Raw genomic sequence first — 18,809 nt, 5'->3', positions numbered from 1 at the left:
ATACTAAATCATTCTCATAGAGTACAGGCAGTAGTAATTAGGTAGAGAACAAGACTATTCAAACAAAAATTGATGTGATTGTGATAAAATATATTTTTGCCCTTTCTGTTTTTCCTCACGATATATGAATATATGTAATAAAGTTGTTCACGTCTATCCAGTTTTAAGTGACTTCTTGTATGAACTTCAACTTGCAGTTCACCTGTTTCAGCTGGCTCTCATATTTTAACCCACCCCCCATAATTAATAACAAGTAAACTGATCATGTAGAACTAGAATGATACAAATAAAACACAAAACTTTGTATGTAACGGTAGTTCTCTTTTTGGAGGATGTGATGGCCCTGAAAAGGGCCGTTTGGTTTGTGTGTACATGGTGTACACATGTAGAATTAATTAGGCTCAACTGAACCCAAAGACATCTTGCCACTGTACTTGTAGTGTGGGTGCGGCATTCTTCACATTGCTCCTTCACCTGTCTTTGTGTCTTCATCTTCTGACATCATCAGTGTCATCATAGTTGATACCATGGTGGAATTACTCCAGCATATCATCTCCCATTATGTTAGTGTCCCGGAATTCACCTTCCAATCTCGCTACAATTTTGCTGCAAAAATAACAAATATGAAGTTGGTTAGCTCTTACCGGTATAAAAACAAGTGAAAAATGCCTAATATTATGTAAATTGTATGTGAATAATTTTACACTGGTTACTGGTAAAATATCTTAACCTACAAACAGTATATAATGTGTGAAATCCACTCTTGAGTTGAGTGTAAAAATGGCATATACCGGTAACAACACAGAAATTGGAGAAACATTTACAAAATAACTGAAATGGACGCATCAGCAACATCAATGTCAACAAAGCAATTTATCAACCGATCTAATGACTGGTTCAGTTCTAAATAGCAAGTACTATACAGTAAAACTACAGAACACATGTATGTAATTTGTGCATCTCTCTGTCTTGGTCTCGTATGGTATGTAGGTGTGTGAAGGAGACAGATAGAGAAAGACTGGGTTGTGAGAAAGTATTTGTGTATAGAAGACACAGACAGCCTGTGGTCTAGCAGTTAGCTAGTAGACAAACACATTAAATTTACATGGAAAAAATGTTCAAACAATGTTTTGATATAAAACAGACAACAGTTGAATTTTACATTTATAGATACATCAACTTGTGGAACCATGAAGGACAAAAAAAAACAACGGGATGTTTAAAAATTGAACTAATTTGAATACATTTTGATTAAATTCAACAAAATTTCTTGCTAGGTTCTTATTATACATCTACATTAAATGATTTTGACAGCAAAGCTTATAAGACTATTGAGTGTATGTGACATTATCAAAGGAATGGAGGAAAAATGCGTTGCTTTGGAAAAATAGACCACATATTTTTAACAAATCATTTCAACATTTTCAGTTTCCATATAACAATGAAACATTCATGAAACAAGCATGATTATATATTTTGTGACTGCTAAGCACAAAATAGATGAACACTGAACAACTACAGTAACACAGAGTGCTGCATAGATGAGTGTGTCTCAGCAAATGATTACAAAATGTTTTAAACAACAACAAAAGTTAGCATGGCCATCAGAAAAAAGTCAGAGTAATAACAAAACGTATCAGTGAGAGCAATTAAAATTACTTGGCCTGAATAGAATAATGATGACATTTGAAAAAAAAACAAACAGAAAAATGTGGCACAAATAACCTTTTAGTTTGATTGATAATATTTTCAGCACATTCCAGACAGCTGCAACCACCCACATGATAAATTTTGCAAATGCACAGAAAATAGAAATTATTAACTTTGAACAAATTAAAAACTGACTTTGTCCAACACCATAAACAAACATGACTGAAGATGTTTCATTTTGCAATTATTTAGACATGGGGAATTGAAAATCTTAAATAAATATCATTCTGGTAAAGCCTTAAAACCAGTGAGTGTAAAAATGCTAATACAATACATCACAAACATGAAGAGTGCACAAGAATATCTTTACTTTTTGAAACATTCAAGGAAAAAAAACGAACTCATAATTGTACAAAGTGATTCACAAAGCAATTTAGTATACTATCACCTGCATGCACAGAGATGAAATAAAGAACTTAGAGCAAAGAAAATGATGAGAACAATGGAGAAAATTATAAACATACTAATCAAGGAACAGCTGATATGGTAGCATAAAACCACTAAACATTATGATTGACAATGATTATACCACACAGGTTTTGTGAATGTGAACAACTTTGGAAGATACAGTAATTATAAAACAATGATAAATTTCAGTATGGCCAATACAACAAAAAAAAAACAAAATTAATAAAAAGATAGATTATGTTTGCAAATCTATGTGATAAATTATTCAGACAAAGAAAAGGAAATTGATTAACATTTGTTAAAGTTTCTAATAAAATACACCAATAAACATGTAAATACACCTGGAAATATTGTACAGTTTGATATACTTTGAACAAAAATAAGGAAAGAACAAACAAAATAAACTATGGCATGCAAAAAACAAACAAACAAATCAACAAACAAACAAATCAATGGCATGAACTTCAAAACAAACAGACGTACAGAAAGATGGACTGGCGGACTGAGTTTTGGAATGCAGAATTTGGAAAAACAAACAAAAACAATACTAGGAATAAAATGTTTGAAAAAAAATTAAAAGACAAGTTTGGTCAGAATAATAGTTACAATACACAGACAAACAGATAACCAAAGACACTGCATGTATCTGTGATTGATTAATGACATCAAACACAACAAAAAATTTACAACCTGACAACTCTATCCGTAAAACGAGCTAATAAAATCAGCAACAAAATGACATAACTTTGGACTGAAATCACATTTCCACTGATAAAATGTAAATATGTTGCCATGGAAACATGTGAGTTACTTACACATGTATCTGTGATTGAGGTAAAGATACAACAACAAAATTACAACCTGGCAACTCTCTCTGTAAAACATGAGCCGATCAGCAACACAATGAATTACCTTATTGGACTGAAAATCACATTTCCGTCAATAGAATGCAAATATGTTGCCATGGAAACATGTGAGTTACATTAACATGTATCTCTGATTGACATCAAAACACACAAAAAACATTTACAACCTGGCAACTCTCTCTGTAAAACATGCACTGATCACTGCAATACAATGATTTACCTTATGGACTGAAATCACATTTCCACCGATAAAATGCAAATATGTTGCCATGGAAACGTGTGAGTTACATCAACATGTAGGTGTGATTGACATCAAAACACAACAAAACAATTTACAACCTGGCAACCGTGGCGTCTCTAAAGAAAGAGCTGATCAGCAATACAATGACTTACCTTATGGACTGAAAATCACATTTCCATCGATAAAATGCAAATATGTTACCATGGAAACGTGCGAGTTACATTAACATGTAAGGAAGTTGTTCCTTTAAATGTTCCATGTGTTTGTGTAAACAAAAGAAGTTTGCATTCAGTCAAAATTTGTGAGATCTGAAAATATTTGACTTCATAGAAATTGTAGTTTGCATTTTGACCTTTGACCTTTGTTTATGTTTTTGTTTTCCCTAGGCCATCCGGTCAAGGGGAGTGTCCTTGAAGTGTTTGGGTCTGGATCAATGCCAGGACAATTTAATGGGGCCAGAGGAATATACATCAAGAAGAACGGTCAATGGGTTATATGTGATTATAGGAATCATAGAGTTCAGGTTATTGATCCAATCAAACTCTGCTGTGATCTCATCTTACAATTCCATGCATTCCCAAAGTCATTTGATCCATGGAATGTCACAGTGGATGAAGACAATGACCAATACTTTATGAGTGACCGAGGGAATGGTCAAGTTGTGGTGAGTTCTGGACAAAGCAAGATTTTAAACTGTTTTGGACGCAAAGAAGGAATTGATCCAACCGGTATCTGCTTGAGTCCTGATGGTTTTATATTCATTGGTGACTAGAATGGAAGATGTGTGAGAAAATATAATAAATCTGGTGAACACATTGCAAGAACTGAAGAAGGACAAGTCAGGAATCCCTGGATCTGATCGTGAATAAGAAATGGATTTTTGTATCAGATCATCTCAGGAAATGTGTTCATGTTTTGAATCACCAGATGCAAAGTATAAGAGACATTGGCAAGGGACACTTAGAGAGACCCTGGGGTTTGTGTTTTGATCACCAACAAGATGGCATTTATGTTTTGTGATCAGAGTAGGAACAGAGTGGTTCACTTCAATTGTGATGGTGAGTTTCTCAGCTATAAAGGTCAAGGTCAGTTAGAGGATCCCCTTTACATTGCACTGTGTAAGGATAATCCATACAGATTAGTTGTAACACAGAATTACGGTGTTAAACTACTGTACATATAAGCAGACATGACACCACATAATGTCAACTCTGCAGGGATATCTCTAGTGAAAATCTACAAATTTTCTGACAAATTTTACACAACACATTGCAACTGGCAGGCTGTAATCTTTGCTGTCATTGATATGATTTTTCATATTTTACTGATAATTTGGATGAAACATGAAGTTTTCATTTTGACATCTGTCAAAATGAAACTTCATGTTTCATCCAAATTATCTACTGTTTTATCAAATTGTTTGGTAAAATGCACTACGTTCACCTGGAGGAATAACGTCAATAAAGTTATTATAATTATTATTTATGATTTTTGTACACTTTCTGACAGCAGCCTGTTGCAATATTTTGTGAAATATTTGTCAGAATAATTTTTTGACTTTCACAGATGTGTGCATGAGTGTACAGAAACATACATAGAAGCAGACATGACAATATAACATGTCAAGTCTGCAGGTATATTTCTGGTGAAAATCTACAACTTTCCAGACTAGTTTTACACAACACGATGCAAACGACAGGCTGAAGACGTTGAATTTTAGCAGTAAAATGTAAAAATTATGGTATTTTTGGTCAATTTTGGATTAGACACTATGCTTTTCCCCTAACATGAACAAAATATTGGGTATTAATGAGAAAATTATTCACAGTTGTACTTTTTTCATATTTTAGAAAATTATGCAGCAGCAGATTTCACGTCGTTTGATAGTTGCATCCGTGCTGGTAAAACCTTCCCGAAAAACTCGACGATTTTCACTGAAATGTGCGTGCGAAAACATACCTGAACATTCCGATGACCGTTTTGTATTTACAGGTGTCTTGATTGCTCTAGTATAGGTATAGTTTCCGCACTTTAAGGAATTTTCATAGCGATCGCGGGCGGCGACCTTGTTGATAGGTCGCCATGCTTCAACTGAATGACCACATCAACCGAATGTAAGCGAGATGTCTTGTCGCAAGAGGGCGGTATGAACAATATCGCTATCAGAGAGTATATTTTGGCAGCTGCTGCAGGGCCGGGCCAGATCTTGAAGTCCGAAAGGGCACTTTTGCCAGTCGATTTTAATGATGTTACATTGTTGTTTTATTGATATTTTTTCTTTGTATTATTGTAAATACTTAAAATTTGGAAAGCTTAAGTTTCTGCAGTAATTATCATCAAGGACAAATCCCGTTTAACGGACAAGTGAACCACGAATATGACACATAGTTAATGAGGCCCTGAGACCGTATATGTACATATACAAAGAAAGCTGTTCCTGTGTAGCGTGAACCCGAGCACTGGGCAGTCGAATTAAATAGAAGTGAATAAAATGTGTATAAAATTTGCACCACAAGAGTGTAATTATCGTTTTCCAACATGTTTTGAAAGAGTGGATAAACATTGCGGAAACATTTCAAATGCATAGTGGAAGAAATCTAACAGTGTTAATGTTATCAGGTACAAATTGTGAAGTTTCTTCGTTAATATTTTTACTGTAAACCCAACAAATATACTTACTGGGTTTTTTTGTATGTTGAAATAAATAAAACTACTGCCTAACTCAGGGAATTCGCATGTTTTTTGTTTCTCTCAATAAACTTTATTCTCGCCGTTGATTACAAGTTTGTGGATAATTTTTCTGCGTCGAACTACTTTTCACATAAGCGCGAGTCGTAACAAAAGGTAATGAAAGAGAAATGTTTCTCCCACTGTGACTTTTTCTATTCTGTATGTACATGCGCAGATATAAAATCAGAAATAAAGTAATGATATAATAATATTCCTTACGACTTGAGATTCAAACCAAAACCTTCGGAATAGTAGGTAGATTTTTCATGTTACAGGCCTGGTGGTACGTAAAATACCAATATTGCCAGGTACGTTTCGGACAAATCGCAATACTAAAATGTCTTTTATCGTCTTTCATCATTAGTGATGTCACAACTTGCCATGACAAAACTATCCGAAATTAAGCAGGACAACATCTAGTCACATTAGCTAACTCTCCTAAATTATATTATCCACACGTCAACAGGGGTAGGGCCTACATCTTCCCCTGAGTACCCCAGCGGCTGGACGAGTAGTCTTCAGGGAGGGGCCATAAGAAGCTTCGCGTGAGATTGCCAACATTTTTTCACATCATCAAATAAAAAAATAGTAGTTTGCTTGGGGTTTAATCAGCCCCGGTGTGCCAGTAATATAAGGTTTTATATATTACGTCGTTTCTAGGATCGGGTCATGTCATAATATCGGAGATACGGCGCCCCCAACGTCCACATGTGACCTAAATCTCCTGCCCCTCTGCACTGCACGCAAACATCGAACTACAGTCACACTACTTAGTCATTCTGGTATCTTTTAAAACGACACTCTTCGAATAACTAGGCGCATAAAAAGTCAGCAGAGGCCAACAATACAATAGCAGAGAAAAATGTTTTAATTGTCAGGAAATACAAATCATTAGGGCGTCGTTTTCAGGCGGTGAGAGAGTAATACATGCAGGCTATGCAGATTGAGACAGCGTTTCTTGAGGAATGACATAACTTAGTGTATCTTCTTGTAAGAATAGAATATAAATCTTTTCGTAGCCTAAGAATATCTATGAATTAATTGTAATGTATATTTACACAAGAAATAACAACAATTCCTTTACAAAACAGAGTTGAAACATCTGGCAGATTTTGATTTATTTTATTACTTAAAAGAACGCAAGTTACAAAAAGTATCTAGATGTGAAATCACAGACTTACGTTAATTTACATCTTTCATTCACATTTTGTGAAAATATTAATGATACTTTATGACAAATACTTTACAGAAAAAAATGGGTTTTTTGGAAGGCAGAAAGTCAAGGATGAGGAACAGTTATATAACAGAAAATCTCTATGATCTCTAATGTTATGACCACGATGAATTTTTGATTAATACTGATAAAAAGTAAATTGAAGATGTGAGGGCCCCTTAAAATAGAGATACTGTCAACACAATTTTTATGGACCAAAGGTTCTATGACATACCAAGCCAGGTCGAAAATACGCATGGTTTGGCTGAATACTGCTTTTTCCTAACTTGGCAAATTGGGTAATGATACTGCAGACTGTCTGGCATGAAAACTGTTAAAAAGATATAAAGCTCACATAAACTTGAATCACTTACAAATGATATTTTGTAGGAATTTTGCCATTTCTTAGTTCATACATTTTGCAAATTACACATTTATAGGCGCATGGTCTCAAAACTTCATATTTTGCTTTTAAGACCCTGTATTTTTGGGAAAAGAATGATTTTCAAGGTTATATTTTCCCAACTCTTCAGAACATACAAAAGATTGTCATTGCTAACGTACATTCCTCGTTACAGGGACTCATCTTTGGCGTGTGATAATGTAGATCCTGAGATTAGTTTGAAAGTCGGTGCACTTATTATGAATCAAATTGCTTAAAATACAATATTTTAATACAAGACTTGTTTCCTGGGGATGCCAGAGGTAGATTATGTTTTGTGTTCCATTGTAATCCAAATGAATTCATCTCTGAATACAGGACTGTCTTTTCATATCTGTTTCATTGGAAATCAAATCGACGCCTTTGGCAAGTCAGCGTGGTAATATGGTGTAATTTGCTTTCAACATTTTATGACAATAAAAAAGATGCCAGTAGTAGTAGTTGTACTGATAAAGTTGGGGAAAACATCATATGTTACCTGTCATGTTTATGAAATACTGTTGGGACAAAATAATGTGTACACTATAATATTCCGCTTCAGAGTTCTCCACAAGAAGATTTCAAAGGGTGGGCCACTCCCAGTTTTGCCAGCAGTCTATTCATATCTTAATAATCATACAAATTGATACATTTTCACAAGGAAAGAATATTCAAATTATGCATTGGTATGTAAAGTGGCCGCTCCTCTGTTTATCCAAGCTGAACCCTGTCCATGTATACACTGCAGTTTATAAACATTTACATTTCTTTTGACAACAAAAAAGACAAACCAGAAAACAAACAAAATAAGAACAAGACACCAATAGAAATACCTTGCCATAGAAGTCGCAATGGTTTAATTATTGAAAAAGATTAAGTTGGTGTCTGGTTTTTTCTCTTGTATGCAATAATATTTTTCACCTTATAAAAACTTATTCCATTACATCAATTTTCTATACCCTGTCTTGCAGATATTAACAAGAATATTTTGACATTTCATTCACTTCTTTTTAGATAACCTTCCTAATCATCATTTTCTGAAAATGCCGTGTCGTCATGGTTACTCAATTTGTCTATTTTCCTCTCTACATGCTGGACTCGCTGCTCGTCTATCACCATGGCTTCCTTGTTGGTGACCTTTGAACTTGTCTGTGACAGATCAGCGATGGTCAATTGTCTGTTAAGGCTTTCCGGTAGAAGGTAGTCAAGCATACCGGCTGTGAATCCAGTGCCACCAAATATGAAGAAAGCTAAACTCTCACCCTTGAGACACAGGATATAAAGTGTACAATGTTAAAGATGTATATGAAAAATAAAGATGTAAAAATTTGTTTTTTGGCATGGGATTGCATGGACCATTGCAACAAACCCACATTGTTTCATTGTGGATTTGCCTCGTCGAAGATATTTAAAAAACCTGTCCTTGAGTTCTATCACATATAATGCACAATGTTAAACATGTGCATGAACTATGAGGGTGTAAAATTTGTCTTTCGTGCGTAATTGCTGCTTTGCTAGGTCAAGACGCTCATAAAATACCCTGTCAATATACTTACTTCTGTGCTTAATTTCATGAATCACATGTACCCACAGGAATACAAGCGGTGAAAAACTGCTGACTTTACTAAATTTATAGATGTCTAGATACACACATCTAAGGTTAAATGAACACACACATGTATACCACACACTGTATTTGGGATATCAAGTGAGCTTGACTGCATCTAACATGATGACCTTTGAATCTAATGCATGCATTCTTCTGGCAATTTGGTAACAACTATAAGAATGTCTGTAGTAAAGGAAATAGCTTTGATTTTGGAATTTTACCAAAATGTTGATCCACTCTACATGGGAGTCCTATGACGAAAATGTGAATCATTATTTCCCCATATAAAACAAGCAATATTTGTGCATATATGGACCCTGAATAATTGACATAATTGTAGTTGATTAGAAGAAGGGTGGTTTCAAGAGCATATGTGTTCTAGAAATTTGATTTTGGAATTTCACCGAAAATGTTGATTCACTATACCTTGTAGCCTATCAGGAAACTATGAATAATTTTTTTTACAAAAAAAAAGATAAATAAATCTGTGTACATATAGACGTTTGATAATTGATATTAATGTATGTGTTAGACTAAGGTTGTTACAAGTGCATGTGTGTGCAAGAAATTTGATTTTGAAATTTCACTGAAATATTGATTGACTATACATTGCAGTCTATGCAGAAATTTATGAATAATTTTTTTAGATAACAAAACATCAAAATCTTTATATTTATTGATGTTTGATTATTGATATAAATGTACTTGATGAAAATAGGGTGTTTGAAAGAGCAGATGTGAATAACAAATATGATGTTGGAATTTCACCAAAGTGACTATTTGTAGAGGTTAAAAAGTATTCCATGAAAGTTCAAAGGTCAATTGAGAAATTATATGTCAGTTAAGATATTCCTGATACTGACTATGACACTAAGGGAGAGTCACTGTTTCGAACACTTTTGAAGGGTCAAGGTTCTGTATTGAAGGACGGTGGTCATACATTTTTCCAGCTGGAGTCAATTTCACAAGGATCTGGACACATAGATTATCCTCCCAAACTGTTATTTAAAAGTTGTTTGACCTGAAGCTTCAAGTTGTTATTGGTGACACTACGCGCTATTCTAAATTGTTTGTATTCTGTCAATATCCGCAAAAATTAAAAATTTACATACGGTGACGTGAACGTGGAACAATGACCTAGACCCAATGTATTGTCAATGGGAATATGTTATCAAAGAAAGGTTAAGTTGAAACTTTTAGTCATTATAGAGAACAGTTTTGAACAATAACAGTGAAAAACAGAGAAGTTGGGTAAGTAAAAATCATGACAACCTAAATCTTTTACCGAAAGTTGGCTGCTCGGATCATCAATAAATAATACCCTAAAACTTGCCCCCAAAAAACTGAAATGGCAGGAAATGAAAGTGCCAGAAGGTATATGGAGAAAATTTTATATGCAATAAGTTTTCATGTCCCCACTATGCAACGTCAATTTTTTTAAATACCCCCCTGGCATGTTGCAAATTTTTTCAAGCTCCCCTCCCCCAGAACTCTCCCCTACCCACTCCAGAGGTATTTGTGATTGCAGCCTAAGAGAGGTGTCTGTTCTGTAGAAGGCCTTTAACATGTAAAATGCCACAGGACCGCAGCAAGGTGACCATTATAAATAGGTGACAACTAAGACAGGTTTGACTGTAGTTAAATGGTTTGGTTGTACATGTACTTACCAATGGTACAACTGCTGGTGCAAGTATTCCACCAATACGAGCTGCCATGGCACAGACTCCAATACCAGTGTTCCTGAATGCAACAATATTCAAAATTATTCTTTCTACAAACAAAATTGTACAGGGATAGCACAGACAAACTGAAAATTTTATACAGCAACAATTAGAACATACTAGTATTCTTGCTGAAAAACTACGGTAGATGTCTTACCTCAGTACAGTTGGCAAGAGTTCTGCAGTGTAAATGTAAATGATGTTAAAAGCCGCTGCAATGCCCATCTTACCAAGCAATGCCAAGGAAGTTTTAATGGAATCAATGTGACCTGTGAATGAGAACATTAAATGTCAACAACTAGATGAGAAAACAAGTGTGAGATGGCAAGCATAAAAGTTATTATTTCCAATACAAAAGTCATCAATAAAAGTCTACTAACAGAATATTTTGAATGCCAAGAAATAGCAAACATTAGTCACTTTTCACATAATGTATGCATATTGCTATAAAAGACATGTGTTTCAATCATGTCTTTTTTACATGTAACACTGTATTTACTCATTATTGTTCACTAAATCTCATAAAAAATTTTATGACTACATCATTTAAAACCTCATCTAATTCTAATCAGGGCCTCCAAAACTGATGTAAAATAGAAATACGTACTTGTGTTTGATGGGATAATGATTAATGACAGACATGCAATGCCTCCTAGCATCATGGACCAAAATAAAGTTTTCTGTCTTCCTGATCTGAAGGACAATAAACAGAGTCACTGTCATCATGTGCGAAAATTGACAAATATAAACTACATATAGGCATTTGATTAAGGTAGAACACCTCGGGGACAGCTATATCTACCTCTTGTGAGAGCTCATTTTAAAGCTCTTGGAGAAAGAAAAACTTTCAACGTCTTAGTTTTTCGAAAATCCAAAATTTAATTTTTCCTCCATAGAGTTAACACAAGAATGGTGGCCATTTTGAATTTCAAAAATCGCAAAATGTTGGGCAATTTGATTGCTAGTTCAAACTTTGCACGGTAAGCCCCAAATTACATTGTTGCTTTGGTAAGTTAATGGTTGAAATATTCACTGAGGAAAGTTTGGGCAAAAGTTTAAGTCTTTCACTTTCGAAGCGCCATACTACCCTTAACACCAGCCTTACAACTAACTCTAATACGTAACTTTCGAGTTGTCAGAAAACGCACAAATTTTTAACATCGGTAGCTTGGGGGCGCTTAAGATTTCGCAAAAGTGGGGGCTGAAATTTCAGTCATGGAGGGAAGTCGCAACATCACGCGTGAAGACGTCCGCAAAATGAACATGAAAGAACTACGAGAATTTTTAAAAGCAAGGAAGATTCCTCATTCCAAAGCTAAAAAGGCTGAGTTGGTAGAGCTTGCTGAGAAATCCACTGACCTTGGGTCAGAAACTAATGTAAAAAACGTGAAAGAGGCTCCCCTCCATACTATCCAAAATTATGTTTTTGTGTGTGTGTGTGTCGAGTTTGTGTTTGATTCGTTTCGAATATCTGTTCCTACATTCTTATCCGATTGACTTTGTTTCGCTTCAGATATTTGTAGGGAAGTTTGGATTTGTGTGTACGGTAATGTTTTGTTCATTTGGGGAAAGCTTATGGTGAGACGCAGCCGGGCCTAAGGTGTGACAAAGTTGATAGAGTGGCCCTCTGCCTTGCATTTCGAAACCTGAGTGTGGTTTCTCATCAGTCGCAGTGTAGATTCTTTCCTTAGTTGTGTTTGTGAAAATTTATTTTAATGCATTTTAGTGATCTTGCTCTTCGAGTAGCGAGGCAAGTTCCCGTTTTACATGCGTTGGCGAGACGCCGACATCGAGACTGTTGCTGTTTCCTTTAGCGAGTACGTTGGTTGATCTGGAAGAATTATCGCCCTCGAATAATGTCGAATAATGTCGCTCACGCTTATGTTTTGGCGATGTGTCCGTCGAATTAGGCAGAAAATCACACGAAACGAGCGTTTTTGAAGCAAATTAAGTACCAGGTATGAATTTTGAGAATGATAGGGAACGATCGACGGTTACATGATAGATGAACTTGCTACTTTTCACAGTAAAATCGAACGTCGAAGATGACATGGTGGCATAATCCCTATAGGAAATAGCCATTTGGTTTCCTGACTTTCTTTTTCTCAGGCATATGTACACACGTCTATGGGGCGCATAGTCCGAGAGCGGAATAGATCACAAACATGTGGAAACGGTTAGGTACCCAGCTAAGTTCACGTTGTATCATCCTTATCCATGTCGATCTCAGGCGTTTCTCTTTCTCAACATCGGGGAAACGGTGAAAGGTCACACCATTCATCCATTGGTATTTGTCGAGTTTGCCAGCTTTGCAGTAAAAGTTTGGCATAGTCAAACGCTTACGGTGACAACAGAGCAGATGAAAGTAGACTAAACTTAGGTTATGGATACGGAGTCTGTGTTATCGCAATATACGCAGACCGGAGTCCAGAAAGTAGCCCTCACTTCTGGTCAAAGGAAGAGCACCCCTTGTGGCGAAAGCTTAAAGTCCTTGAATTACCGCATTACCTTCAAAGTTTGAGGTGTTTCCTCAATGGAAGGCCCCCAATGTTATTTTTATGATTTCAGGTTGGCCAACCCAATAAATAACTCTCACTGAAAGCATTTAAGGACATACAGTTGAATTTGACGTGTTTCCTGAATGGAAGTTCCCCAACCTACATTGATTTGACGTTTGGCTAAGCAAAGAAAGAAGTCTTGCTGAAAGCTTATAAGGTATGTATTTTTAAGGAATTGATCACTACTTACCTGTTAATAAACATCATGCATACAAGATATGCAGGTAATTCCACAATACCAGAGAGTATAAAATTCAGATACCTATCTCCTCCAAGACTACTGGCATTCATAGTTAATCCATAGTACACCATACTACATGTAAACCTATCAAAAGATACAAACACAGCTGTTTGAATGTGACTTGAATAGTATACCTTGCTATATGTCTGCATTGATATATATTTAGTTTTCCCATCTCAGAAGACAAACATTCACATGTACAGAAAGTTACTGCCAAACAAAATTCCATAGGTTAGTTGTAGATGCAGGTGTACAATAAAATCCAATATACATACCATGTATAAGTTAAAATCAACATCCTCTTCCGTAATTCCCAATGCCGGAATAGGTCCAGGAAGCCATAAGTTTTTCCAGCCATGGGAGAAGATTTCGAAGAGTTTGAAGACTTATCTGAAGACTCTAACTGCAGCATGTCTTTTGTGACTCTCATACCATTTTTATTTGCAATGTAGTGCAGGATATCCTCAGCTTCATGAACTCTGCCACGGGTTATCAACCACCTAGGGGATTCTGGGATTATCCTAGGGTTGAAGGGTCAAGGGTTAAAGGTCAATGAGTAGTCAAGCCCAACATTTGTAAATGCTCTATATGCCAGCAAAGACATGTGACAGCCACAATAATTATTATCACAAAATCAATATATTTCAACACTATTATTCATCTACTATTGAGAAAAGTAAAATTTTCCATGCGTTGGAACAGCTGTACGGAGTGCCCGTTCAATAACATATACCGTTTCCAGGCGTCGCCACCTGACCCACCCCCTTTATGCAGCGCATTCTGCAACTGCGTCTGCACGTTCACTGCTGAACGGTTTCAAGAGCTCCATTGGTGCTGGGTATTAAGACACTGTAGCTGAAACATGCAACACAAACCAAAGAAATTTGTCTAAAGTTACAGTACTTTAGACAAATTATTACAATGGCCTATTGTACAGGGTACAGGACCTTATTAAAGCATTGGACTCGATCACAATAGGCCATTGTAAATAATATCCCGGGCATTGATGTGACAGCAATGAGGTACCTCCAATCCCGTATAAGGTATGCAATACCACCATATATCTGAAATGTAAAGGAAATACAATGTCATCAAGAATGACTTTCTGGATTTGGTTATTCTTACACTACATACCTCAGTCCTCTTGGCCCTGCATAAATTATTAACATGTATCATACAAGTACACCAAGGCAGAACGCGTCTCGGGGACAGCTATTTGGGCTCTCAAATTTTTACCAGTTTTCTGATCTACCACTTGTGGGGGCTCATTTTAAAGCTCTTGAAACGAAGTAAGAAATTTTCATGATCTTAGTTTTTTGAAAATAAAAATTTTATTTTTCCCCATAGAGTTAACTAAGAAGTGGCGGCCATTTTGAATTTCAAATATCGGTAATTGTTAGCTGATTTGCTTCTCTAGTACAAAATGCCCGATTTTTATTCTTGATTTGTTAAGGGAATGGTTGAAATGGTTGAGCCCTGGCAGCAGATAAACAGCTATGCAACAGCTGTAGCTACGCCCCTCTCCGAAGGGAATAGACTAAGCAGACAGATTGCAATATCCCTGGCACACAGTAGACAGCTGTACAGTAGTAACCCCTATTGACAGCAAGACCAAGCAGATATACAGCTATTCTACTAATGTGCAAGCATCAAGCCTATACCAGATTTATTCTGTGACATACAAAGTCTCTGCCATATTTCTATAATGCTTTGCCAAATTTGCTATCCCAGGAATGCTTTGTGCCCATCACATGCACAGTATAACATTTTCTTTATTGTATTTGCTTGATTGTGGTTTGCTATCTATGAAGTTGGTACAATGTCATAAAAATTTTCAAATGCTTTAAAAAACATGTATATTTGCCGCAGAATGCGGATAACAAAATCTTTCAAAGCAGCCTACTTGGGTCGCCATCATATACATGGATATCTTTGCTTAGTGTTTCATGCACAATTTTTGTGCTGTCAGTAACTTTTTCAGGGCAGGTAATGGCTTGAAATGCGCAATTTGCAGAATCGTGCAGTCGAGAGAAAACCCTGTACCAACAATTCAGGGGCGCATCCCTATTGATATTTAGAAAAGTATAAACTTACCACAATGCCAATTGCAAAATATGCTTGGACTAGGGTACCAGCCAAGGCTCGATAAGATGGACCAACAGTTTCTGTGGCTAAAATAAAACCGGTCAAACCAGCACCACCATTACACATGGCTGTTAAAAACCTGGTGAAAAAGGAATGAAGAGAGAAATAATTGACGGATTGCTGAAGTTCAATAAACTTTGTCATTTATAATCTGTAATAACCACAGAACGACGGGTTGCTCTACTATTCAAGTTGTTCCTGTGTTCTGTGAAATTACAAACTAAGGCATGTTTTGTACTGTAAAATCAGTCATTTGACACTGTTTGCATTGCACTGTTTGGATGTTTAAGACATTTCCACTGGGATTTAAATTCACTATATTTACTAGTAGAGACAATGGAATATTGTGTTATTGACCATTTTCACAGTGATTTTAATTCACTGATTTTGCTATCGAATATTTCACTGGATATAATACGGCAGATTACATATATTACTAGTGAAAAATATTGAAATTAAACTCTGGTTAGTAATTAATGCTTCTAAAGAAACTCACCTGAGGATACAAAACATGTTATATGAAGTTGCTGCAGCGCTCCCCAATGAAAACGCTGTTAGCAGTCCCAATGATAAAAAGTAGGAAATTCTACGTCCATAGCTGTCTGACAAACTGCTGAAGATATAGCTGCCGACCAGTACACCTGACATGTAGATAGACTGTGCCAGGCCAATTTTGTAACTCTCACTGCAAACCAGGTCCCACTGCAAGATGAGAACAACATTGGACAATGTGTCAACACAGTGGTTACATGACCGGTACACTATGGTCCATTCTTTGCCATCCAATCACATATATTATAACATACCATAACATACAATATTATAATTATGAGCCTTGATGTAAATTGCCAATTCTTAGCCTATTAATTCCCTTCCCATCAGACTTATCATCATTGTGTAAGTCTCCATACCAAGAAACATGATAATCATAAATGCTGTGAAAAGCTATTCAGGACTGTTTTATTGGTAAGATGAATGCTTGGAGATACCCAATTCTTTCACCATAAGTACCCAGTGTGTATTGAATAAATTTAAACCACTTTGAATGATATCTTGCAAATGCTGAATGTAACAGAATGTTATTGGTCATTACTAATTGGTGACATTACTAAACTATGCAAATATTTGACTAATACAGAATTTTTTATTGGATATCTACCAAGTTCACCAACAATGCCTGTTTTAGGAGTACGTTTCAAAGCTTCCAGTACTTATTTATAAAAGGAAAGGTTTAAACATCAATAAAAGTTATCTTTATCATTAATTTCATTCCCCTAGATTTGACATCCATAGGTCAGAATTGTAATGACCAAATGATCAAAATGACCCGAAGCAATTTTCACAGAAAAATTCCCATTATAGGAAATGAGCTCTTTGTTTTGCATTGGGGAGTGTGATATTGAACACTGAGCAAGACTTGAATATCTGCAAGTTATTCTGGCTTAACTAAAGCCTTTTCAATAACCTTACTGTATTATATCAGATTGATTGTCTGCTATTTATTAATTCGCAATGAAGAAATACCACTGATTTAGGAGAATAAATAAAAGTTCACTGATCTACCGTATGGAAAAAACATTTGAAATACTGTTTTCATCAAACAAGCTAAGCAGCGTTCCAACGTAGCACACTTTCGGCTAAGACTTAATGCTGTGTGTTTTGAACAATAAACAAAGCAACCCCTGTATGTGCAAGAGACTATCAATAATAGAAAAGAAAAGGTACAAGGGATTGTCAACAGTCAAGAAAATACTGTGTGATATGTTGATGAAGTTGTCATGTGATTTTCTACATCACGAATTTGAAAGGGCCGGACTACACATGCTCAAATGAAATAATTTTTGCCGTTTACACCTACCGTTGTTGCTATGGATGTGAATTCTGCATCATACACATACTTCTTGCATGGCTTGGCACACATATCGCTGATGACATCATCAGTTTTCGTGTTCACTTTCTGATCCACACAGTGGAATTCCGGTACTAAGCCAACGAATGCAAGGCACAGTATGTGTACGGCTGTCCACATTGAACATATCGTTGCAACGATAACAAACTGTTGCCGCTGCTGTTTTCCAAATTCACCGATACTCTTGAGTATTTTATCAAAATCCATTCTCCTTGCAGAGTTCCTCACTTCCACCTCAAGGTACCTTGTCTCTCATCATCTGTCTTCTAAAAATGAAAAAATATAAAACATGTCAGGTTTATATCACCTATCAGTAATGTTTTTGTTTTGTACCAGTATGTACATGTATATCCCTTGCTGGCTTAATGCAGTACAGCACTCTCCTGGCCTGATTTCAAGTTCATGTAGCTGGTTCGGCAAGTAGCAGCCTGGTTCAGCTATGCAAGTAGACTTGCCTCTATGGAATATTAATATCATATCAAAATTAAAGAATAAACTTCAGTACATTGTTGAGTAGATGTTGGCATTACCGCAAAACCATGGCAAGCGAGTAACTACCATGTATGCTTTGGAGCAAAGTTACATAAAAGTGCCGATCAAGCAACTAGTGGGCAAATTTTCTACGTGTTAGCCTTGGCTTTCCAAGACCTGGTGTTAAGGGCACATCAGTGGAGGTCAGAGATTAGAAGCTGTATAGCAAAGCTGGGGCAATGAGAGAGACTACGGTATAAGTACTGTATGCCTGACAATTCTAAAGAAAAAGAAATGTTGGCAATGACGACCAGGGAGAACAAATTTATAGCGCTGGCTGGGTGAATGTTATGATTGTGTCGCTATTGGAAATAACTGACTGTCTGCTTTAGAGGCCGGCACATCCTCAAGCAGCCGGGTGTCAAAAGTTCTGTCACCCTGTAGTTCCAGTTCCAGTTTGAGTTTGTTAATGCTGATTTTTGGTTTGCCTACAGATGAGAGGAACACCTAGAGCATTGTGTCAAAGATAATTTATCAGGGCTGGGTTCCAAAAGTTTACTCCAATG

At 36.1% G+C, this 18,809-nt stretch overlaps 2 protein-coding genes across 2 annotated transcripts in view; one reads left to right on the top strand and one right to left on the bottom strand.

The window, feature by feature from the left end:
• Positions 1 to 18,809, top strand: part of LOC139127247 (uncharacterized) — a 236,651-nt gene that overhangs the window by 70,442 nt on the left and 147,400 nt on the right. The window lies entirely within an intron of this gene.
• Positions 8,613 to 18,034, bottom strand: LOC139127317 (solute carrier family 22 member 15-like). The gene is made up of 10 exons (XM_070693234.1): positions 17,722 to 18,034; positions 16,360 to 16,565; positions 15,813 to 15,942; positions 14,692 to 14,782; positions 13,994 to 14,252; positions 13,668 to 13,802; positions 11,527 to 11,612; positions 11,077 to 11,188; positions 10,866 to 10,938; positions 8,613 to 8,852 (listed from the first exon to the last, which is right to left on the bottom strand). Exons 1-10 carry the CDS (start codon positions 17,977 to 17,979, stop codon positions 8,613 to 8,615), a joined length of 1,590 nt encoding a protein of 529 aa, XP_070549335.1. The 5' UTR covers positions 17,980 to 18,034.

This window comes from Ptychodera flava, unplaced genomic scaffold (genome assembly GCF_041260155.1).
Source record: "Ptychodera flava strain L36383 unplaced genomic scaffold, AS_Pfla_20210202 Scaffold_30__1_contigs__length_3116999_pilon, whole genome shotgun sequence".
Classification (NCBI taxonomy): Eukaryota; Metazoa; Hemichordata; class Enteropneusta; family Ptychoderidae; genus Ptychodera; species Ptychodera flava.
The sequence above is the reverse complement of the archived record's forward strand: the minus strand, read 5'-3'. Positions and strand labels throughout refer to the sequence as shown.